This window comes from Ictidomys tridecemlineatus, chromosome 5 (genome assembly GCF_052094955.1).
Source record: "Ictidomys tridecemlineatus isolate mIctTri1 chromosome 5, mIctTri1.hap1, whole genome shotgun sequence".
Classification (NCBI taxonomy): Eukaryota; Metazoa; Chordata; class Mammalia; order Rodentia; family Sciuridae; genus Ictidomys; species Ictidomys tridecemlineatus.
Genome location: NC_135481.1, coordinates 139,882,758 through 139,908,688, shown reverse-complemented (window position 1 = coordinate 139,908,688; position 25,931 = coordinate 139,882,758). Strand labels below are relative to the sequence as shown.

General features: G+C 37.5%; 1 protein-coding gene across 13 annotated transcripts in view; it reads left to right on the top strand.

Annotated features, from left to right (window-relative positions):
- Akap13 (A-kinase anchoring protein 13) overlaps positions 1-25,931 on the top strand; it is a 315,221-nt gene that overhangs the window by 153,458 nt on the left and 135,832 nt on the right. For all 13 annotated transcript variants that reach the window (XM_078051200.1, XM_040275952.2, XM_021722882.3 and 10 more), the window contains 3 exons: positions 4,691-4,889; positions 8,458-11,482; positions 15,057-15,190. In XM_078051200.1, coding sequence (XP_077907326.1) covers positions 4,691-4,889; positions 8,458-11,482; positions 15,057-15,190 — 3,358 coding nt within the window. The remainder of the gene's footprint in view (positions 1-4,690; positions 4,890-8,457; positions 11,483-15,056; positions 15,191-25,931) is intronic.

Genomic DNA, 25,931 nt, shown 5'->3' with positions numbered 1-25,931 from the left:
ATCCCATATTTCTTGGATGTTCTGCTCATGGTTTCTTAACAGTCTTGCTGAGCTGTCTATGTTCTTTTCAAGTTGAAATACTTTGTCTTCATTGTCTGATATTCTATCTTCTAAATGTTCTACTCTGCTGGCAATACTCTCATTTGAGTTTTTAATTTTGTTTATTGCTTCCTGCATTTCCAGGATTTCTGTTTTTTTTTTTTTTTTTTTTTAAATAACCTCTTTCTCCCTGTATAGTTGATCTTTTCCTTCTTGGATTTTTTTATGTAATTCCTTGTCAAAGTGATCTTTCATTGTCTGATTTTGCTGTCTAATGTCTTCCTTGAGACTCCAGATCATCTGAAGCATGTAGATCCTGAATTCTTTATCTGACACTCCATCTGCTGCAGATATTACCTCTTCTAAAGTTGAGTTGACCTGCATTGCTTGTGGTCCTTTCTTTCCTTGTCTTTTCATACTGCTCATGTTTCTTTCTGCTTTGTGAAACTATTGTGTTATTGATTTTCCCCCTATATATTTATATTGCTCTTGCATAGTTCCAAAGTCTCCCTTTTGTGGAGAAAGACAATGTTAACAGTTCCCAATATCAATAGTACATCATCTAAGCACAAGTATTCCTTATTACTACATTTATAGCTAGACTCTATGTCTACAAATGTTGGTTTCGATTATCATTTGCAAATATAGTCATTAGTTTCATGAAAGGCATACCGTCTCTGGTAGCATGAAGAAAACACTGAATTTCAGGTGTATCGTGTTATATTTATGGGGAAAGGAGTGAGGGTATGGCATTAATCTAACGTAGTAACTTTGGAGAGCTCTAACCAATAGATGGGTAATTTATGGAAGAATGTATAGATTCAAACTCCTATCTGTATTTATAAGATTACCCTACTTATAAATAGTAAAATTTAGGGGGTTGCAAGTGGGATAGAGGGAGTAAGAAGGAGAAAAACAAATATCAAGGAAAGAAAGAGAAAAAAGACAACGGGAAAAAGAAAATAGAGAAAAAAGAGAAGAAAGAAAAGAAATAAAAGCGGGGAGGCAGGTGGGGCATATGCAATTCCTCTATATTATATTATTCCGGTGATTCAGATGTTAAAGACGTTTTCCATGCACCCTTCTTGGTTTCACATATGTTGAGGTTGTGAGGACCAGAGGGGGAAGGGTAGAGGAGACTGGATGCATGGATGAAAAGAGAGAGAGAAGAGAAAAAAAAGAAAAAAGAAAGAAAAAAAGTCTCTCAGAACTCTGATTTCTTTTCTTCCAGTAGGTGGCGTTGTCTATTCCTAGCTTGAGTCTTTGCTTTCAGGGTGGTGTTGGCAGTCAGTGTGAGAGGAATTGAGCTTCCACCTGTGGCCTCTCTACTCTTATTCTCTGAGATGTAAACCAGGTGCCTGATACCCTGCAGAACCGAGCTGGTAGCCACGCCTACCCGTTGATGGGTTTTAAGGGTTGGTTGGATTTTCCAAGATGAGTTCCATCAGTTTTTCTCATAAGGTGTTTGATGAGGTGGGGTGTTGGGGAGACTTTATGTTTGTCCAGATCTCGGTCAGGTAACCACACGGGCGGGCAGCTGGACCCCTCCTCCAGTTGGGGTGGTCTGCTTACCACACAGACGGGCGGCTGGGCCCCTTCTCCTGGTTGTGTGGTCTGCCTACCGTGCAGGTGGGCGGCTGGGCCTCTTCGCCAGTTGAGGTCGTCTGTCTACCCTGCAGGCGCGCATCTGGACCCCTACTCCAGTTGGGGTGGTCTGCCTACTGCTCAGGCGGGCAGCTGGGACCCTCCTCCAGTTGGGGTGGTCTGTCTACCCAGCAGGTGGGCAGCTGGGCCCCTACTCTAGTTGGAGTAGTCAGTCTATTGTGCAGGTGGGTGGCTATGCCCCCTCTCCGGGCCATGTGGTCTGCCTACTCTGCAGGTGGGAGGCTGGGCCCCTCCTCCAGTTGGGGTGATCTGTCTAGCACGCAGGCGGGCGGCTGGGCCCTTTCTCCAGTTGGGGTGGTCTGTCTACCGCACAGGTGGGTGGCTGTGTCCCCTCTCCGGGCTGCGTGGTCTGCCTACCATGCAGGCGAGAGGCTGGGCTCCTCCTCCAGTGTTTTCAGTTTTTAATGCTACAATACCTAAAGTTGCTGCTAACATTCTTATGAATAGAGCTTTGCCAGCTTTTTTTCTTAGTGGACTTAGTAAAGGTTTTTATACAGGTTTAATTCAGAGTAGGAGATATATTTATTTAAATGTTACCATATTTCAAATTGCAAGATTCATCCCTGCTGTGCTTTTCTCTATAATACTTGCTTATCTTCTAGGTGACTTACTTGTCTTGATTGCCCTTTTCTCCCTTGTTGAATATATAAGCTCTCAACAGAAGAGGGATTTTGGTTTTGTTTCACCAGCACCTTGAATAGTGCATGGCAAATAAATACTTGCTGAATAAATTAATAGTGGATTTACTGAGACCTGTAGGATAAGATGGGTTTGGATGAATGTCAGTAGCAACAAACATTCATGGAAGCCAGTGAGAAAATAATTGCAGTGACAGGTCTTTAGAGGAACTGAGAAGCAACAACAGTCCATAGGGACAACGAAATGAGAGATTGAAAAGTTAGTACCTGGAGGTAACGTGACAACCAAAGCACCTTCCTCTGGAATGTAAATAACTTGTAGTCAGAGACAGGGACTTCCCAGGTTTAAAGAATAGAAATGGAACAATTTAAGAATTAAACAACTCAGCTTGAAAATTGAGTTTTCAGAGAAATTGTCTCTCTCATTTGGTGTAACTGATTTTTTTTTTTGAGCCATTCCATTGAACTTTTAAGGGTCTAACTTATCCACCACACTTTTAAAATTTCATTTGTTCTCAAGTTGAGTTATTAATGACAGATATGATTTATGAGATAAAAAATGTTTCTGGAGAGATAATTGAATTACTTGTGTCTCTGTCTTGATTTTTTTAGTTACTTTCATTTCAAAACATGACATTGATGTCAAGTATAACCTTTCTCTTCCCCCATAATCTCTTAAGGTACTTTACCAACGTACTGTTTGCTTAGGTGAAATATAATATGAGGAACCCCAAAACACCAGTGTTATAAGAAAAGAAAAAATAAAGAACATTTCAGATAAGGAGGGAAGGATTAATAGCATAATCTTATTGTTGTACCTAATATTTGAGCTACTAGGTATCTACTCAGAATGATGTTTGAGAACTGTTTTTAGTATTTTTAAAGCTTTAAGAAGAAACAGGATTTTCTGATAAATACAGAAAACAAGATGAACAAGGAAGGAAGGCATACTAGAACTATTTTTAAGTGAATGAAAGCAGGAGGAGTAATAGGCAACATCATTTTTTTATTTCTCCATGCCAAATAGTAAAGACATAGTTCTTTGTATTATAATTCTTGAAAAATCCCTTCGTGTGCATCATGTAATGAAGGCCCAAAGAAATTAAGAGACTTTTATAACATTATGTAGCTAGGAAATAACAGCCCTGAAGTTTGAATTCAGAAATCTCCAACTCTGTCATTACACCTTATATCAAACTAACAAGAATGGACAGTGACACCAAGGATCAGAACTTTAGAAATTTTTATACTTCTGTTGAGCACCGAAAAGGCTGCTTAACACTTGAAATGTGTGCCAAAATACTGTAATTGGGAATATGAGGTTGTATGGTGTACCATTGTCGGCTTTCATTGCTGGTTTATCTTGTGCCCTGAAATTCCTTCATCTGCTGTGAAAAACACAATAGACATTTTGGTTTGTGTTTTATGCAAGCATTATGAGTGTGTCTTATCGAAGGAAGGGTAGAATTAGAGGTACTGTGGCCCTTACAAAACAAATTCACTTACCTTGATCCAAACAACTGACTTTTAATAGTGGAACTATATAGAGACTTCATGCTTTCAGGGCTATGCCAGAAATGCTTTGTTATATGCCTGTACCCTTGTCAATTTTATTTGTATATATATTTGTAATGAAATGAATTCAGCACAGTTTTTTGTTTATTGTTGTTTATTTTTAGTGGTGCTGTGAAGTGAACCCAGGGCCTCATACATACTAGGCAAGCAATCTACCAATGAGCTACACCCCAGCCCTGTTTCTTCTTTAAATTAAAAATAAATTAATGATTCAAAACAGAATCTTATAATTATATTAATAAGAATAGTATAAGGCATTTTATAGTTTTCTCTGTGGAATTGACTTCAAGAAGTTTGAGGGTGTTTCCTCCACTTATTACAAACGTTAAAGTACCATTAAAGGGGTTGTAGCAACTGGGTATTTCTTCCCATATAATCTGTAATTAGTGTAAGGTATAATCTATTAAAGAGCAATTTTTAATAAATCTGCTACTATTGGAAACCAGGCTAAAGCCATCTTTCTTAACACATTCTTATTATTGATTGTTAGCATAATATTAACTATTTTAAGATCCTAAACTTCTCTTTGTCTTAATCAAAAGAATGTCTTTAGGGAGGAATCCTGTGGTTTCCATTTGCCCAATTTGTAACCTCTTATGAGGAAGATAGAGAAAATAGTTATATTCCTGTATTATTGGGGAGCTATATAAACCAAAATTTTGCTATAGAGCCTTAATAGCAGTCAGGTTAGAAATATGATGTGATATTTGCCGGGTTAAACCTACACCTGGGAGATTGTGTTTATATATTAACCAGAGTTTACTTGCTTGCAGGGAGAATGCTAGAGAGCCAGATTCCTGGAGCAGTTTATCCTATGAAATCCCTTGTGGAGATTGTTCTGTGAGGCATCATCGAGAATTGGACATCTATACATTGACCTCTGAGTCTGAATCACATCATGAACCTCCGTTTCCTGGAGACACTTGCTCTGGACATATTTTTAAACTTATGAACATCCAACAGCAACTGATGGTAAGGAAGAAGGTTTTCATTTGCAGGTTTATGTATGCTCCTGTGTGTGTCCCTGCCTATCCTAGTGAAGCTTACTGTTAAAACATAAAATGCCTTTCACCGAGGCCATGAAACCTGTAAAGCAGCATTCGTGGTATTAGATGATATCACTTAAGATACAGAATTAGCATGAGGGTTATAGCAGTAGGGGGCAGAGTGTTTTAAATTGACTTTTGCCAGATTTATAAACACACATTGTAGATGTAGAAGTAAGCAACAACTAGAACTAAATTTTCCTGGCATAAAAGGAAATTTGTCTGTGTTTGGTTTAATTTTATAGAACTGAATGAGGGAAAACAGTTTCTGAGATTGTTGCTAAAGAACAAGAACCCAGTTTGCTCATCAATGAAGCCTTTTCCCAGTTGTTTTAGTGAGTGATTATAGTGTTGCTATATTTAAATTGATAGTTACATGGTTAAAAAGATCACTAAAGAAAAATTTAAAATTTTATAATCCATTCAGTCCTTCAAGATAAAGTTGTTACCAGACATAAAAACATTACAGACTCCCTGGTAGCATTTATTATGAGTAGTATAGACGTCATATGGGTACATTTCTCTTGACCACAACATCTGAAAGGCTAAGTTTAATTTTCCATGTTGTTTATTTCAGAGCTGATTGGATTTGGATACAGTTTGTTAATAATTTCATTTAAGGTCATTTAGGTTCAGTTCAATGGCAGAGGCTTCTTTGAGAGCAGACATCATTTCTGAGACCAGCAGGCCAAAAGATTCCATAGTGGGGTTGTATAATGTGCCTGCCTCTGTCTTTTTGAATTGTTTGTTGCAAAGCAGTAATTTTATTTTCCTTTGAAGAGACTACTAGAAAATCAGTCCCCCCCCCTTAGAACTCTTCTTACTAGGTGAATGATTGTCCACTTGAAAATAGCAATTAATAGATGTCAAAGCTACCAGAAAGGTATGGTTGGCAGAAAATATGAGCAGTTAAAACTGTGGAGGATGCATGTATTAGGAGCTTCCAAAATTCTTCAGGTAACATTACTTATTTCTGCAGATCTCTGTTTTGTAATATTCATTAAATGTTGTGACTTGCTTTCATAGTTTTTAGGAGACTGTTGCTTTCAGTATAAATGGTGTCAAGTTAATTTTGAATACTCTTTAAGTGTAGCCTGCAAGCTTTTAGTGAAAATCCTTTTATTTTTCCTTTTGTGGTGTTCTCTAATAGAGATACTTTAATGAGGATGACACATTTTACTCTTTTATATGTAAATTTTTACAGTAGACTCAGGAATTAGGAAGAGTCTCATGATATAGTGTGCAGCATATTTACTGAATGACTAGATGATTGAGAGGACAGATTACAGTAGCTATGCATGAGATCATTGTAGTTGTTCGAATAGTAACAAATAATAACAAATCACATATTTTAAAATAATTTTAATGTATCATGCAAATAGTATTCCTATAACAATTGCTGAAGTCAGGATATAAATTTACTAAAGACTCCTGAGTAATTTTTTCCCCTCCATTTTTCCTAAGACAGGTCTATATACACATGGGAGTTTTACGTAATTATAACAGATTAAGTATATAATTTTTTCCCCACATTGTATTATAAATGTTATTTTCTGCTTATACTATGGTCTTCATAGTTAACATTTATATAATTGCATAGTATTCCTTCCATCAGGTTGATGAACCATGATTATCTTAACCATTCCCCTGTGGGTTCTATTGCTTACATTAAAAAAAATACTTTAAAGTTGCAAAAAATATTTTTGAGATTACTTGTAATCTCAGTACCCTCTGAGAGTAATTAAGTTAGACATTAGTGCTGTATGTTCTCATGTAAGTCAGTATTGACATTAAAATGTCAAAGAATACCTACCATGCCACTTTTTTGTTTTCTCCTGGAATTTGAACCCAGGGCCCCATGCATGCTAGGCAGTCGTTCTTCCCCTGAGCTATATCCTCAGTCATGTCACTGCTCTTGAAATTGTGAACCAATATGTAAAAAAGTTAAACTAGATTGGTTGGGCTTCTTTGGGAGATTAAAGGATTCTTTGTAACTCATCAGTGAGTGTTTAGGATATATAGGCATCTGATTGCATCTTGTGTTGTGGTTAAAAACAGTTTATGTAACTGGTTAGGATTTATTTATACTTGAATATATGAGACAGGATTAAAGTAGACACTTCCCCTTTAATGAATATATTAAAAAGCATCCTTTGAAGGTGCTCACAGTGCTTTTTAAAACTCTTTTATTTGTTCTAATTAGTTATATATAACAGTAGAATGCATTTTGACACATTGTACACAAATGGAGCACAAATTCTCATTCCTCTGGCTATACATGTACTAATGCAGAGTCATGCCAGTAGTATAGGCCAGTAGTATAGTCATGCGTGTATATAGGGTAATAATGTCTGTCTCTTTCCACCATCTGTCCCACCCTCATACCCCTCCCTTTTCCTCCCTCATACCCCTCCCTTTTCTTCCCTCACTCCCCTCTGCCCAATCCAAAGTTCCTTCATTCTTTTCTTAACCCCCGCCCCACCCCGCCACCAATTGTGGATCAGTATCTGCTTATGAGAGAAAACATTTGCCCTTTGCTTTTTGGGGGTTTGGCTTATTTCACTTAGCATGATATTCTCCAGCTCCATCCATTTACCTGCAAATGCCATACTTTCATTCTTCTTTAAGGCTATGTAATATTCCATATCACATATTCTTTATCCATTCATCTGATGAAGGGCATCTATGTTGGTTCCATAGCTTAGCTATTGTGAATTGAGCTGCTACATTGATGTGGTTGTGTCACTGCAGTATGCTAATTTAAAGTTCTTTGGTTATATGCCAACGAATGGGATAACTGGGTCAAATGGTGGTTTCATTCCAAGTTTTTCTGAGGCATCTCCATACTGCTTTCTATAGTGGTGCACCAATTTGCAGTCCCACCAGCAATATATGAGTGTACCTTTCCCCCTATATCCTCACTAACACTTACTGTTGATTGTATTCTTAATAATTTCCATTCTGACTGGAGTGAGATGAAATCTTAGAGTAGTTTTGATTTGCATTTCTCTAATTGCTAGAGAAGGTGAATATTTTTCCATGTTTGTTGGTAGATTGTATTTCTTCTTGGCTCACAGTGCTTTTTTAAAATAAGATTTTTGAGCCTTAGTTTTAATCTACTTTCTAGCATAATTTTCTATATAGAAAAGAATCAGTGAGTATTTCCTAAGTCATTTTTAACACCCCAGTGGAGAGAGGAAAATAATAGCAGAAATGAGAGATAATTAGGGCTGGGATTGTGGCTCAGCGGTAGAGCTCTTGCCTGGCACGTGGGAGGCCCTGGGTTCGATCCTCAGCACAACATAAAAAAAAAAATAGAGATATTTAAAAAAGAGAGAGATAATTAATTTGTATTTGCTTAGATCACTGTATCATGTGACCTTGGAAGGGCCAAGAGGGCAGGGAGTTATGTTCAGTAGAGTTGGGCTTATAAGTATCAGTGACATCTTCTCTCGAACAGCTTTTTAAAAAAGTTATCTTTGATTTCCTCCTAGAAAACAAACCTCAAGCAGATGGACAATCTTATGCCCTTAATGATGACAGCACAGGATCTTTCCAGTGTGCCCAGTGCCCCAGAGACAGATGGCCAGTTCCTTCTCTGTCCACCTGAGTCCTCCAATAGCCAGCAGCTTTCTCCTCCTCCTACAGAGACTGTGAGCACTGTGTGCTGCCAGGGGAGCCCTGTTGGACCGATTGAGAATTCCTGTGATTTTTCAAGTGTAGTTGAGGAAGAGAAGACAGACGGATCCTACAGTAAAAAAAATAAAGGCGTGGCGAGAAAAGGGGAAGAGGTGGAGCCACCACCTATTATGGACTCTGGAACTGTGACCAATCAAGGCAGCTGCATTCAGAGCATGCCTGACTGTAGAGTAAAGGGCACAGCTGGCCTGCGATCCTGTGGAAACCAAAATGAAGAAACTGGAACAAAGTCTTGTAGAATGGGCACAGACGAGGAGTCTTTGAGCATTGGAGGCAGTGTGCTGCAGGGAGATGTGGTCACAGAGTTAGGCACAGCCCAGCATTTCTCAGGGGGTGAACTAGCAGACAGTTCAACAGCAGAAAACAGCGCCTCACAAGGTGCAGGGGAAGTGGAACATAGCCTCATGAACATAGCTGCTGCCACCCAGAATAATATGCCTCAAGCAGTAGAAAGTACACAGGAAAGATTTGAGAAGTCGAATATCAGCACAACTGGAGCCGCTGATGTACCAGTCATAAGTGAGCCTGTGGATAAAATCAGTGTTCCAAACTGTGTCTTTGCCACAAGTGCCCCGAGTAGTGACAGACCTGCTGAGTCTTCATTTGGATTTAGTTTTGGAGAAACCCCCATTGAAAAAACAGCAGAAACTGAAACTTCTGGAAGTTGTGAGGAAAGTGCTGATGCTCTAGATCAGAATTCTCTGGTAATCTCAACTGCTACAAATAACAAGATTTTAGATGAATTAGAGCCTAGCACTTCCTTAGTAGACAGATGTGAAGCAGTGTTACCTTTGGATTTAATCTTTTCTGAGATAGAAGAAGATGTAATGCCAAACCAGGGATCAGAAATGAATTCATCTCATACTCAAAGCCAAAACAGAAAATTACTGGCTTATTGTGCCACTGGAGATAATAAACTCTGCTCTGACTCGGAATGTCAACAGAACACAGTGACTTCTAGTGGTGAATTGATTGCAAAACATTGCAATGACTTGGTTAGCCAACCTGAAAACACCGTGAAAGGGCAACCCAAAACACAAGACCCATCCACTGCCATCTGCCTTGAAGACCAACAAGTGAATACAATCACTTCAGAATGTGTAGATTTGTGTCCTCTCAAAGTTTTGAATAAAAAAGGTCAGGGAAAAGATTCAAAACTAGATTCGCTTTTAACAAATGTTCTTGAGGTAGTTTCACCTCTGTATCCAATTGTGCCTAAAACTGAGAAAGAACTGGTTCCAGACCAGGCGGTGCCATCTGACAGCACTTTCTCTCTGGCAGCCAGTCCAGGCAGTGAATCAGTAACCAAAGATGACGCACTTTCTCTTGTCCCCTCCCAGAAAGAAAAGGGAACAGCAACTCCTGAACTACATAGGGCTTCAGCTTGTAGAGATGGCCTGGCTGGAGGAGATTTGAATGATCCTGATGAACAGTTGCCAGGAGACAGGGCAGTAGGCCTGTCCTTGCCCTTGGCTGCTGTGGAGCTTCAGCTAAGCATGGGGAATACCAGCCCCGGAAGACATGATGGGGAGCTTGAAGGTCCTGGCCCCTCATCAGCTCCTGAAGTTCTGACTAACTCTTCTCTACTGAGTGTGGGTAAGGCCACTTTGACTTCTGATTCAGTTTTCTTTGAAGAAGGCAAAAATCTAGTGGTTCCAGAAAGCTCTATAGTGCAGAGACAAGATGACAAGGACAAAGCAGTGCCTTGTTCCTCCACTAAGGGAGACATGCTTTCTTCAGGAATATTTCAGGAAAAGCAGAGAACACTACCTCCCGGACAAGAGACTCCAGAATTCTGTGAAAAACCTACGTTGGTGGCCTGTGCTGAGGACAAAGCACTTCAGCCCAGCAGTTCACTGGGCACACCCTCTGCTTGTCTTAAGACAGAAACTAAACATAACAAGGAAGTGGCCCCACAAGTCTCCCTGCTGACTGAAGGTGGGGCTGCACAGAGCCTGGTGCCACCAGGAGCAAATCTGGCTACAGACTCAAGGCAGGAAGCCTTGAATGCAGAACAGAACAGCTCACCTCTGTTGTCTGATTTGCTGCCAGATGAACCTGAGGCTCTTGACTGCAATCCACCTTTTGCTCTGGATGTGGGAGTTGATAATACTGAATCCCAGGGAAAAACCAGTGTTTATGAGTTGAGTGGAAATGTGATGGTGGATGTTGCAATGGTTAATGCTCTCCGAGATACTGCTGGGCCCAGAAGAAAGGATAGATCACCCAACATCCAAAACATCCCAGTTTCAGAAGTTTTATTGAGCCAGGAGAAGAATGTGATCCAGAGTTTGCCAGGAGATTTAACAAACAAAGGTATGACTGGACTACAGGGAGCTGCAAACCCGGGGATGGTACATCCTGATTGGAAGAAAGGGAAGCAGGAGAGAGCAGACCACGGCTATTCTATGGGTGACTCCGAAGAGTCACAAATGGATGATGGAGCACTGCAGCTTATTGCTAAGGAGCTCCCCACACAGACAGGGCTCTTAACTCTCGATGACAAGGCTCCCACTGGCATGAGAGAAGTCACACGAATCTTGGCTCCAGGCAGGGAAAGGAGTGATCGCTTGGTCTCTGTTGAAGCTGCACATGTGCCTGAGGGAGCAGACTTGCTAGAGGCGACTGCCTGCCGTATAGTGGAAGCTGTCATTGAAGGAGTCAAAGCCTCAGGAGTGCTGATTCCTGAGGGGAAAATCAGTCAGTTATCACCATCTGGTCCTGATCTGGGCCTTAGGACAGAACAGCTGACTGGGAACCCTGCAGGATGTTTTGCTGGAAGGGAGGAGCCAGAGATTGGTCAGCCCGAGCTGGCAGCAGGTAAGCAAAGCAAAATACAAAATTAATATTTCAAGAAGCAGATTTCCTTTAGAGTCTCTGGGACATGCTGTAAAATACAGGTGTCTTTGTTGTTTGAAGGTCTTTCTTGCTCATTGAGTAGATTGCCAAGTGAATAGACACCATCAAGAGACACACGTCGTCTTGGGGTTGGACAGATTTTGCTTCCTGTATTATAGACTCACAGCTTGATTGCTTAAGCCTGTAAATGCTCTGTCACACTGGAGCAGTTGCAACTTTCCAAACTGGAAGATGGTGCCTAGATCACAAGTACTGTAAAAGATGAAGGAATTTAGCAGATGTTTTTATTCACACGGCCTAGTTCTTTTCTTTGGAACCATAGAAAACAGTGCTGTAAAGGATGTGTTTTATTTACAAGCCTGAAACTCTTCCTCTTTATCATTCTGTCTGTATTCTGAGAAAATTTAGAGTCAGAGTAGTTTTGTGAACAGTTATAAATAAGTATCATTTTAAACCCAGCACCCAAAATGGTGGTATGAGGTCAGTGGTTTGACTGAGGAGACTCCCTCCTTTTCCTGCCTGAGGAGCAAAACTCCAGTTCCATTGCTTATTACTTCTGAGCAGAGTCTGAGAATTCAGGACCCTGCACAGCGCAGAGGATAGGATGCAGGATTTCCGCCCAAGCCCAGTCTGCTGAGCTGCTGTCACCAGGCAGACCTTGTGTCTGCTTATCTTGGTGAAGCAGCTGCACCGAGCAGATTGCTCATACAGCAGCCTGTTCCATCTATGGGTAACCACGTCCAGAGACAGCAAAGAGAAACCACTGTTGCTCAGTGGAAATAAACTATCTGAATAAAACTTCTTATTGGGGGTTGAGACAGAAGCTGAAACTGGAGTCTGTCTTGGTCTTGACTTCTGAAGTCTTTAAAGGTCAGTTGGATGCACATTCTTATACTACCATCTGCTACCATTGATAGACAGAAGACCTATCTGCATGCCTGCCCCTGTGCTTTTGTAGGTAAGAGATAGCTTGTTTATCCTTATTATTTGATTGTTTTGGTTCTGTTTTTTCCCCTTTTTAAATTTTGACAAGCTTTTATAGTATAGTACGTGTTAGGAGTGTGGGGTGTGGTGTGGTGAGAAACGGAGCAACAAAAACAGTTGCTTAAGAAGAAGTGCAATTTAAACACAGTGGTTAATTTCCCTGGTAAAGAGCTTTTAGCCATTTTGCACCCTCCACCCTGTCCCAGCTGGGGGATTTAAGTAATCTGAAGTAGAATTTTTGGTGACTAAAGGTTTTTAGATTTATTAATGCTTTAAGTTATTAGTGATAGAAATCTGTTGATCGCCGTCTCAGAATTTAAATGAGAAGGTCTCTACTGTTTTAAATAAGGCACAACAACAAGTCTATTTTGGGGCCCCTGGCAGGTTGGCATTTCAGAAGAATGGGAGTGGCTGTAAGTTGATGCCTGGCTATGTTCATTTAATTTGGGTGCTGTGTCCTTAGCCATATGGGTGGAATTATTTCTTCTTCTGACTCCATGGTCAGAATTTAACCCAAGCAACTTTGTACTATGTGGGGTTTGTGTCTGTAGTGCTCTATGAGAAAAGGTGAAAATGGAGAATTTCAAACTTTAATAGTACATAAGTGTAGTGAATACACTAGGAAGTGTTTTAAGATTGTAAACTCTTTAAGAAGGAAGAAAGCACAAATCAAAATTTAAAAAATAAATAAAAGGAAATTAAAAAGGAAAGAAAATAGGAAATTTCAACAGTGTACGTGGTCTTGGGGTTGGTGTATTTTATGTATGTGAATTACTTGTCCTGTTTCCAAAAGGTGTCTTCATAGGTTTACTGTTCTCATGATCTCAAACTACAGGGAAAAGTATCCAGTGATAAAGAAATCGGTGCCTTCTTCAGAAATTAGGCTGGGAAAAGTCCCTGGTCACATTACCCTAAGAAAAAGCACCTGAGTCTGATCTCAGAGCCAGAGGGTATTTCCTAGGAAATTTACATTTCACTTGTAAATTTAACTATGTAGTTTTACCAGAGAGGAAACATAGGTTTAGCTGCCGATTTGGAAAGAGCCAGATAGAATAAAGGGGATGTGATCTCTCACCCATTAAAAGCATTGATTGCAGTATTTAGGAAGTTGGTGATGTATGACTGAACCATGCCAGTCCCACAGAGCTACCAACACCCCTCATGTCTCTGTAATCACTGTTTACCATTGGAACTGGTTGCTATGTGCCAAGATACATATTTTCTGTTTTGGGGTATAGGAAAGTAAGGTTGTGCCAAGAATACCATCCCCAGATGAATAAAATAAAAAATCAACATCTATTCCTCCAATTACTCTCACTTAGAAATATTTTGATAAAGGGGTATTTCTAAAGGCATTGCTCAGTGAGATTTTTTTTTTAAGTGTAGTTTATAAAACTTAGATTTTGATACTCTGGGCAAAGAAACTTCTTAATCCATTTTTAAGTTGGTAGTAAGATTATATAATTATAAAGGCAAGGACAGAAAAAAGGAGATTTATAAGTGTTTGTTTATAGGAATCTAACCTTCCCAAATCAAGAGAACTTTGGACATGTTGCATGTACTTCTAGAATAAAATATTAATTAGTATAATTTATTCTTTGGCAAAAGAAACAAGCTTTGTGTTTTTTGGTATTTGTAAGGAGCATTTTTATTTGTCAGAGTAGTGGTATCGTGAGATCAATGAAGACCACAGCACATTTTTCACGTGAAAATGAGATGACAGTTCTGTTTGCATTTAGAATACTGAGACAAATTTGTTCAATCTTTTTTCCCTTTATACAAGTGTCAGAAGCCCAGATTTACCTCCAGCATCATTTTTATCACTTCCTTCCTGTATTTGTTTGGCCAAGTAACAAAAGCATCACTGTTCAGACTGTTGGTGTGGCCATCAAGAAGACAACTACATAATACTAGAGAACACATGTATAAAGGTTTTTTTCTTAATAAAATGAATAACTAGTCTTTTTTTTAATGTTTTGGTTTTGGAGAAAATAAAGAGTTAAAATTAAAAGTAATTTTCTGGAGTAGTTCAGTTTTAGCGATTACAGTGATAGGGTGGATCGGGAGTGTGTGTAGTACAGGTTTAGAATAAGTCAGACTTGTTCCAGAGGGTTTGTCTCATTCTCAGTACAAATCCCTCTGGCAATTTTTTTAAAAAATATTTTTGGTATGGTCAGAATGGACTACTTATAGCTGTTAATCTGTTCCCTTACGGTTTATGAATTGACTTTTCCACATGGAAGTCAGTACCATACTCACAGATTTGTCATGAAAAGTCAGGGGTGAAATGGACATTCAGTAGACACTGAACCAGCTCTTGCCTTAGCTCCAAACCCATACAAAGGCTAGAGAAAACCACACAACCATGTGATAAGAGTAGCTCACTCAGCATGGGGTCAGAGTGACACCAGCTCCTGACAGCAAAAGAATACTTTTCCATTTAAGGCAAAACAAACAAAACATGAAACCTGGAGCTTGTTGTGTAAATAGTAAGTCCCAAGAATGAATTTTTTCAAATGCACTCACTTTATAACCCTCCTTTTCTCTTCAGAAATGCCAGACAGGAAAGCTGAAGATGAAGTGGATTTTCTAAGTAAGACCAGAGCTAGTTCAGTGTCTGAAGAGGTGGCTGTAGGGAATGGAGCTACCACACCTAGGATGAAACAAGGCCCAAAGACCCAGGCGGTAAGTGGCATCAGTAAGTGTATAAGCACAGTGTATGTTTGTTAGTTTGGTCTCCTGTGTCTGATTTATGGCTGTGGTTTTTGTTTGGGGCATAGGGGCACAACAGTATCCCTGCCCCCTTTTTCTCTAATTCTGATATAGAAATGTGGTGATTGTTGCAGCTAAGCTTTCATAAAAACTGTGTACCACACAACAAAGTTTGAGATGGGCCCGCCTACATGAATATCTTGGAGAATACAGTGAAGTACATTTCCTCCAGGAACACAAGACTAACTTTTGTCATAACGCTTAAAGTGGTCAGACAATAAGAATTACCACAAAAGGGGAATCTGTAAACCTGTCTTAAACCTGACTCCTCTTTCAGTAGCAGCAAAAGTGAGGTTTTTGTTTTATAGCTGTCTAAAATATGAAGTGTTATCATTTTTAGCAAAGAAAAAAGTTTAGTTTTTTTTTTTTCATAACATCTTTATTGAGATACCATAAAAACCCACCCATTCAAATAAAGGGCACATTCAAATAAACTGCACAGTTAAGTAGCTTTTAATATAGACTTATGCAGCTGCCACCACTAATGTTCTAACTTGACAATATTATCCTCACTCCATAAAGAAAGTCCATGCCCATTAGCAGCCCACCTTTGCTGCTCTTCCCTCCCATCATCTTCTGGCAGTCACTTATACCACAACAGATATACCCATTCTGGAGCTTCATATAAAAGAATTACCCAATATGTGGTCTTTTGTGACTTATTTGTTCGCTTAGTGTGGTATTCTCAAGGTTCATCCGTGTCAGTCTGTTTTTATGAATTACCACATTTTATTGTGTATTTGAATTGTTTCCACTTTCTGGCTATTAGAAATGTCACTGTGAATATTTTATGTACAAATTTATGTGGACATATGTTTTCATGTACCTAATAGTGGAATTGCTAGGTCATATAGTAATTCTATACTTAATATTCATTAGATTTTTAAAAATGTTTTTCTTCAAAATTTTGAGATAATTTTCCTCTGGTTTAAGGCTACTAACTTTTAAAATGAGATCTTAAATTTGTTAGAGGAAAATAGTACTCTTTACTTTTAAGATTCCATGCTGGTCAAAAAAATACCTATAGAAACCTGTAAACCAAGTTAATGGGCTAAATTATACTGCCCTTTGGAAAGTTAGTATTCCTCTGCTAGACTTGACAGTGTGCTGTTTTTGCTCTTCAGGGAGCTAACTTGAATTTTGTTTCTTAAAACAGAACTGTACTATCCAAACTTTCACGTGGTTAACCTGATAAATAAGCCTAATTTTATTGGAGTACAGTGGTAGGAAGGTGCTGAGTGTTCTAACTGGCCCCTAATTGTTCCAGATAATATTCATGACTAATGCCTGGGTGGCTACTTGTATAGCAGGCATTTTTCAGATAAAATGTTGCTTTTGCTCCTGGGAAAAAAAAAAGAACACACCCAGCATGGGTACATATGTCTTTTGTTACTGAAACCCCTCAGAATGGGAAGGAACAAACTCACATCCTCAAATTCAAATGCCTCTGTTTCTTAGTTCTCCATCCTGATGTAGTGGTTAGTATCATCTAGCGCCATCTGATGCTTGGCTATCTGCTCACTGCTCTCAGATGAGGGACAGCTCTTTCCTAAGTGTGTATTGTCTACTTTAAAGAAGAAACTTTATGATTTAAAACTGATAACTTTTAAAACAAAGGAACTTTTAAAAAGTTCTTAAGACATTCTTCTTTTAAAGTCCTTTCTCTCCCAGTCCCTTTCCTCTTTTGGTTTTTCCTCTAGTTTAGAAGATGAGAGAGAATTCCTCTGGAAGGTCAGCATGCTACCTTACAGATAAAAGAGTAAACCCTAGGAGAGTCATCTGATTAGTTCAAAGTCAGACCCAGCTGGAAGGAGAATTTGGGGTTTGATTTCTAACCTAGAACTTACATAACAAGGCACATTCCTCCCTAACTCTTTACCCTGGTCTCTGTCATTGGTGGACACATGTTAAGGAGCCTTGGAATCCTCTTATTTGTTTCTTGCTAAGAGATCTTTTCCTTATGTTTTGTGTCTGCTTCCACTTGGTGTAGCTGGAGAAAGCATATGCCAATAGGATTTTCAAGTCTTGAAGATTTTCAAGTCTAAATGGTGAAGTTTTTTTTGTTCCATCAGCATTGTTACAATAATGTGAAATCTGCCTCACTCCTTGTCACTGCCTCACTCCCTGTTACTCTGCCAAACTTTCCCTATTAGCTATGAATTGAAGAATAAAGTTTGGATACAAACTTTAATTTTACCATTGTCTTATTTTCTCTCTTTTCTGATGAAACTCTTCATATATTTATTATGTAGTTTTCATTGAGTCAGAAAAGAGCAGAGGTCTGTAGTCCTTCTTTGTTAAGAGCAGAAAGTAAATAGGACATTCAGTCTATATCATCACTAGTCACTTTTGCTTTTACAAAAGGAGCCATCACAGTATGTAAACGAATGAGCCTGACTATGCTTCAGTAAAACCTTATTTGTGGATGCTGCAGTGAGACTGTGTTCTTATAATGTTTAAATGTCATGGAAGAGTTTTCTTCTGAATTTTTTCCAGTCACTTAAAAATGTCGAATCTACTGAGGTGTTTTTTTTTTTTTTTTTTTTTTTTTTTATGAACAGGCAGTGAGCCACTCACTTGCAGTAGTAGCATGTGAGTCCCTGAACCACAAAATACTTGTATATACATAGATGGAAAAAGAAAGCAAGCAGATTTCTTCTATTCCTGTTCTTTTTAAAAAATATTTTTGTGGTGAAACTTCTAGTTACTAAACTGTAAGTTTGGAGCGAGGGTTCCAGTTCTGTCTTTTCTGAACCAGCTTTTTGACATAAAGTCTATAGAGCTTAATTTCCTTTTCTCTGTTCATCTTCTTAGCCTTACTCTCCTAGAATCTGTTTACATTTGCAAAAGTTAATTGAGCTTATGATTGTAGTTGAGGGTGGAGTGGCCTTTGTTTAATATTATTTAGTCCAGTATGTCTGGCACATGCCTAGTCTGTGTTAGCCAGTTATTGCTTCATCTACTTATTCTGTCTCAAATGTAAAACAGAACACATACATGTATCTTATGCTTTGTTATTGTCTTGAAAAACTCGAACAGTGATGAATTTGTTGCAGTTTTCTAGTAAATGTAAATAATCCATTATATTCTTATGAGGGAAGGTCTTCCCATTTTGTAACTTCCTTTTAACATAATTAATTGTAAAAGCAATGTGAATCTCTGTCCAGAGTGGAACTACCAAGGATTTAAAGAAGCAAGCTACTGTTTTCTCTAGTCTAGCTGATATCTATCATACAAATTAATTAATTTCTTACTCCTTCCTTAACCTATTTGACATGTGTTGTAAGCCCTTACTTTAGAAAATAAATGCTTTAAAATCATAGTTTGTAAAGGAATTAGACAATATCAAGATTTATGTTTGCTTATATTCTCAGACAACATACATGAAGGGTTAAGTGCTGCTGATTTCTTGATAATTTCAACTGATATTTCTTTACTGAACTGAAAATTATTCACAATCTAGGAGGCAGAGTCATTAATTTGTACCTAGTAAGGTTCTTTTCCATTGATCGTTTTATCATTTTATGATTATGGTTTAATGTTAAGTATTGCCAGAGTTTTAATAGTAATTACAATTTAGTATTCAACATTATTCCCTTTTACATATTTTAGTGGTTTCAGACTACCTTTTGCTGTCTTCTTGTTTTCCTCTCAATGACTGAATATCATTTATCAAGTGCTTAGAACAGACTGGCACACAGAAAGTACAGATGCTGCTTAGTTTTGTAACCTCAGATTCCAGTATCCTATTGACTGATTGAAATTATCAATGAAATATGATGGTTCAGGCTGTTATAGCTTTTTGAACATATGTTATAAAAGCCTAAGGAATAGCATCACATAATAATTTAAGTTGGTACATGTGGATATTATTTTATTTCTGAGATCCTTGAAGTTTGAAGATACCTAAAAGATTATCTCTGTCTAGCACCTTTGCTTTATTGAAGAAGAAATGGATTCATGATTAAATGCCTTGCCATTTTCCACAACTAATTGACTTTCAGCTGGACTATAACCCAACTTCTGTGCTAGTAATATTTCCATTAACTGCATCCTGAGAAATCATCCTGAGGGTGTACTCTCAGGAAATTCAGTTCACTTGGTTAGGATAGGATTTTGCTTTTTAAACAAGTATCCCTGAATGATGCCTATATATACTGAAATTTGAAATTCATTGTTATACTTCCATGCCTTCACTAATAGTGAAGAGAATTTCTTTGGCCATTTAGGATCTAAACTGATTCATTTTAAAATAAGTCTTGTGTTTTTATTCACTTTTTGTAGCTACAACTAAATACCACCAAGATGGTATTCATCCCAAGTGCTTGCTTATATGTCAAAATCAATAAGATATTCTCAAGCTGGATATTATTTCCTAAAGAAAGACGGGAAGAGGTGTAGAACCATGTGTTGAATGAGAAGCAGGAGATGATATTGAATTCCTGAGTCCATAAATAAAACCTCTGGGACCATTCACCTTGAGAGTATGTTCCACTGTGGCTAGCAAGGAATTTCAGATTACTATTTTCCTGCCCTAGACCTGTAACCCAACATCTCCATGTGGTGCAAGATGTTGCCAAGTTCATTAGAAAGGAAGTTGCTCTCCTGGGGTATTTGTTCTTGAAGGTATCTCTGAAATAATTCCTTTCCAGATTCTCATTGAATAAGTTTGTTAGCCATATGGAACAGTTAATTCTACAAGCCAGTATAGCTTGTCAGGAGACAAATACTCAAGAGCAAATATATTCAGGGACAACTATAAAATTCCATATGTTGATATTAGCTTACTAGGAATTTACTCTTCATTAACGTACCCTCCCCAATCAGGAAAGCATTTTCAGTCAGAACCATGATTCCGTTTTTTATAATTATACAGGCAAACATTAAATTAACTGAATTTTCATTTCTAGTTATTTTTACAATATTAATGTTTATATCTTCAGAGTTGTGGTAATCACAGTTTTGGTCTTGGACTATTTCCTGTTATTATCTTCCTCCATTCTCTGTGTCCTTTTATAATTTTTAATGGGAACACTGTGTTTTCTTTCTCTTATCTCAAGGGGGCAAGCTTGCATTTCCACCCTTACTTGAATAGTTTGGTTAAACACTTTAATGTTTTATGTGGCTGTTCATAGCCTTCATGCTGTGGGAAAATAGTGCTAGGCTATTTGGTAACTAAAGTAACATTATATTTACATTTGTAGTTTTGTGGTCTGTGTCACCTAAGAGGCTTATTGGCGTCTTTCTGATTGCCATGAATTTTCTCTGGATACATTTGGCATTTAGGAGAACCCCCTCACCCCAAATTATTCCTTTTAGGTACAAAACTGGAGCTAGCATCAGTTACAGGAAAACTCAGCCTTTTCATGTATGGTTTTTGCAGACTCTTTTGCTCTAAGTCTCCTGAAATGGAGAATTTCCAGAAAGTTTTATTAGACACTGCTTCTGTAGGTTTTCAACACAACTGCAAAAATAAAAATAAAAAGACATGCTTCAATGTATCTCAGATTGTAAAGTTGCAAGAGGCAAAACTGTAACTTTAGAGTAAAAGCATCCATCAATAATGTATGTAAGGGCATAGTTTAATGGTCTGGCTATATATTTTTAAGTGACCTTAAACAAGTTGTTTAATCTCTCTGGTCTCTCTTTTCTCTTTTACGTATATAATGATTAAATAATCTCTAAAGTTCATTCCAGCTCTTAATTTTGGGCCATTATGTGATTACAAAATGATTGGAACAAACTCATAAATATTGGGGGTATATCTTATGCTGAACCAAAAGGATAATCATAAGGGACTTTTAAAAATCAGACTTTCTTTAATGATCAAATTCTTAACTAATACTTTTTTTGTATTATTTTCTTTTTTATTAGTTTTAATTTTTAAATACATGAAGTGGAATGCATCACAATTCTTATTACACATATAGAAAAATTTTCATATCTGTATATAAAGTATGTTCACACCAATTCATATCTTCATACATGTACTTTGGAGTATGAAGTCCATCACATTCCTCCATCATTGCTAACCCTCTGCCCCCTCTCTTCCCCTCCCACCCCTCTGCCCTGTCTAGAGTTCATCAATTCCTCCCATGCTCCCTCTCCCTACCCAACTATGAGTCAGTCACCTTACATCAGAGAAAACATTCACCATTTGATTTTTTGGGATTGGCTAACTTCACTTAGCATTATATTCTCCAACTGCATCCATTTACCTGCAAATGCCATGATTTTATTCTCTCTATTCTGGAGTAATATTCCATTGTGTATATATGCCACATTTTTTAGTCCATTCATCTACTGAAGGGCATTTAGGTTGGTTACACAGTTTAGCTATTATGAATTGTGCTGCTATAAACATTGATGTGGCTGTAATATGCTGTCCATGTAGTATGCTGTTTTTAAGTCCTTTGGGTATAGACCGAGGAGAGGGATAGCTGGGTCAAATGGTAGTTCCATTCCAAGTTTTCCAAGGACTCTCCATACTGCCTTCCACATTGGCTGCACCCTTTGCAGTCCCACCAGCAATATATGAGTGTGCCTTTTTCCCCACATCCTTGCCAACACTTATTATTGTTTGTCTTCATAATACCTGCCATTCTGACTGGATCACTCCAGTAGCTTAGAGTAGTTTTGATTTGCATTTGTCTAATTGCTAGAGATATATGAACATTTTTTCATATATTTGTTGATTGATTGAATATCCTCTTCTGAGTAGTGTCTCTTCATGTCCTTGGCCCATTTATTGATTGGGTTATTTGTTTTTTTGATGTTTAGCTTTTTGAGTTCTTGATATACTCTAGAGATTAGTGCTCTATCTGATGTGTGAGGAGTAAAATTTGGTACCAAGATGTAGGCTCTCTATTCACCTCACAGAATGTTTCTTTTGCTGAGAAGAAACTTTTTAGTTTGAGTCCGTCCCATTTATTGACTCTTGGTTTTAATTCTTGCACTATAGGATTCTTATTAAGGAAGTTGGGGCCTGATTCCACGTGATGAAGATTATGGCATACTTTTTCTTCTATTAGATGCAGAGTCTCTGGTTTAATTCCTAGGTCCTTGGTCCATTTTGAGTTGAGTTTTTTACATGGTGAGAGATAGGGGTTTAATTTCATTTTGTTGCATATGGATTTCCAGTTTGCCCAACACCATTTGTTGAAAAGGCTATCTTTTCTCCAATGCATGTTTTTGCCACCTTTGTCTAATGTAAGGTAATTGTAATTTTGTGGGTTAGTCTCTGTGTCATCTCTTCTGTACCATTGGTCTACCAGTCTGTTTTGGTGCCAATATCATGCTGTTGTTGTTACTATTGCTCTGTAGTATAGTTTAAGGTCTGGTATAGTGATGCCACCTGCTTCATTCTTCCTGCTAAGGATTGCTTTAGCTATTCCGAGTCTCTCATTTTTTCAGATGAATTTCATGATTGCTTTTTCTATTTCTATGAGAAATGTCATTGAGATTTTGATCAGAATTGCATTAAATCTGTATAATGCTTTTGGTAGTTATGGTCATTTTGATAATATTCTGCCTATCCAAGAGCAAGGTATATCTTTCCATCTTCTAAGTTCTTCTTTGGTTTCTTTCTTAGGGTTCTGTAGTATTCATTGTATAGATCTTTTTACCTCTTTCGTTAATTTGATTCCCAAGTGTTTTATTTTCATTTATTTATTTTTTTAGGATATGTTTGAGTAGTTTTTCTCATTTCCCTTTCAGAAGATTTGTCACTAATACATAGAAATGCCTTTGATTTATGGGTGTTGATTTTATAACCTCCTACATTGCTGAATTCGCTTACTAGTTCTAGAAGTTTTCTGGTAGAGCTTTTTGGGTCTTCTAGGTATAGAATTATATTGTCAGCAAATGGTGTTAATTTAAGTTCCTATTTTCCTATACATATCCCTTTAATTTCTTTCGTCTGTCTAATTGCTCTGGCCAGTGTTTCAAGGACTGTGTTAAATAGAAATGGTGAAAGAGGGCATCCCTGTCTTGTTCCAGTTTTTAGTGGGAATACCTTCATTTTTTTCTTCATTTTAGAAGGATGTTGGCCTGGAGCTTAGCGTAGATAGCATTTATGATGTTAAGATATGTTTCTGTTATCCCTAGTTTTTCTAGTGTTTTGAACATGAAGGGGTGTTGTGTTTTGTCAAATGCTTTTTCTGCATCTATTGAGATGAACATATGATTCTTTCAGTCTATTGATGTGATGAATTACAATTATTGGTTTCATTATGTAGAACCAACCTGAATGAATCCCACTTGATCATGGCACACGATCTTTTTGATATGTTTTTGTATTCAGTTTGCCAGAATTTTATTGAGAATTTTTGCATCTATGTTCATTAGAGATATGGGTCTAAAGTTTTTTTTTCTTTGATATGTCTTTGCCCATTTTGGGGATCAGGGTGATATTGGCCTCAGAAAATGAATTTGGAAGTGCTGCCTCTTTTTCTATTTCCTGAAATAAATTGAAGAGTATTGGTATTAGTTGTTCTTTAAAGATCTTGCAGAACTCGGGTGTGTAACTGTCCCGGGCTTTTCTTGTTCGGTAGGCTTCTGATAGCATCTTCTGTTTCATCACTAGATATTGGTCTGTTTAAATTGTGTATATCTTCCTGATTCAATCTGGGTAAGTCGTATGACTTAAGAAATTCGTAGGTGCCTTCACTATTTTCTATTAGAGTATAAGTTTTCAAAGTAATTTCTAATTATCCTCTGTATTTCTGTAGTCTGTTGTGATATTACCTTTTTCATCACATAGGCTGGTGTAATTTGAGTTCTCTCCTTTTTTGTTAGTGTATCTAAGGGTCTGTCAATTTTTATTTATTTTTTCAAAGAACCGACTTTTTGTTTTGTCAATTTTTTCAATTGTTCCTTTTGTTTTGATTTCACTGATTTCAGCTCTAATATTAATTATTTCTTGCCTTCTTCTGCTTTTGCTGTTGATTTGTTCTTCTTTTTCTAGGGCTTTGAGATGTAAATTGAGGCCATTGATTTGCTGACTTTTTCTTCTTTTAAGGAATGAACTCCATGCAATGTACTTTCCTCTTTGAACTGCTTTCATAGTGTCCCAGAGATTTTGATATGTTGTGTCTGTGTTCTCACTTACCTCTAAGAATTTTTTAATTTCCTCTTTCATGTCTTCTTCATTCAGTAGCATATTGTTTAGTCTCCAGGTATTGGAGTAATTTTTATTTTTTATTTTGTCACTGGTTTCCAACTTTTTTTCATTATGATCTGATAAAACACATGGTAGTATCTCTACTTTTTTGTATTTGCTAAGAGTTGCTTTGTGGCATAGTATATGGTCTATTTTAGAGAAGGATCCATGTGCTGCTGAGAAGAAAGTGTATCTGCTTGATGCAGGTTGAAATATTGTATATATGTTAGTTAAATCTAAATTATTGATTGTATTATTGAGTTCTATAGATTTTTTTTGAGAGAGAATTTTTTAATATTTATTTTTTAGTTTTCAGTGGACACGACATCTTTATTTTATTTTTATGTGATGCTGAGTTTCGACCCCAGCCCCCCATGCATGCCAGGCGAGCACGTTACCGCTTGAGCCACATCCCCAGCCCTCTATAGATTCTTTATTCAACTTTTGTTTAGAAGATCTATCAGGTGTGTTAAAGTCACCCAAGATTATTGTGTTGTGATCAATTTGACCCTTGAACTTAAGAAGAATTTGTTTGATGAATATAGCTGCACCATTGTTTGAGGCATATATATTTATGATTGTTATATCTTTTTGGTGTGTGGTTCCCTTGAGCAGTATGTAATGTCCATCTATATCCCTTTTGATTAACTTTGGCTACTTTATTTGAAAGGAGGAGGGGAAACCCCTCCTTGCTTCCACAGTCCATGTGAGTGGTATGATTTTTCCCAACCTTTCATCTTCAGTCTGTGTATGTCTTTTCCTATCAGATGAGTCTCCTAGAGGGAGCATATTCTTGAGTGTTTATTTTTTTTAATCCAATCTGCTAGTCCATGTCTTTTTATTGATGAGTTTAAGCCATTAATATTCAGGATTAACATTGAGACATGGTTTGTATTTCCAGCCATATTTGTTTATTTTTGTTATTTAACTTGATTTTCTTCTTTTATTAGTTTTTCTTTTAGGTTATTACCTCCCTCTGCTGATTTTCATGTTGTTTTTCATTTCCTCTTCATGGAATATTTTTCCAAGGATGTTTTGTAGTGTCGGTTTTCTAGCTATAAATTCTTTTAACTTTTGTTTATCATGGAAGGTTTTTATTTCATCTTCAAATCTAAAGCTTAATTTTGCTGGATACAAGATTCTTGTTTGGCACCCATTATCTTTCAGAGCTTGATGTTTTTCCAGGATCTTCAAGCTTTCAGGGTCTGTGTTGAAAAATCTGTTCTTATCCTAATTGGTTTTATTTCTATAGGTAATCTGATTCCTTTCTCTTGTGGCTTTTAAAATTCTCTCTTTATTTTGTATGTTGGGCATTTTCATTATAATGTGCATTGGTGTGGAACTATTTTGATTTTGTACATTCGGCATCTTGTAGGCTTCTTGAATTTGGATTTCTAATTCATTCTTCATGTTTGGAAAAATCTCTGATATTATTTCATTGAATAGATTGTTTATTCCTTTGGTTTGGATCTCTATGCCTTCCTCTATCCCAAG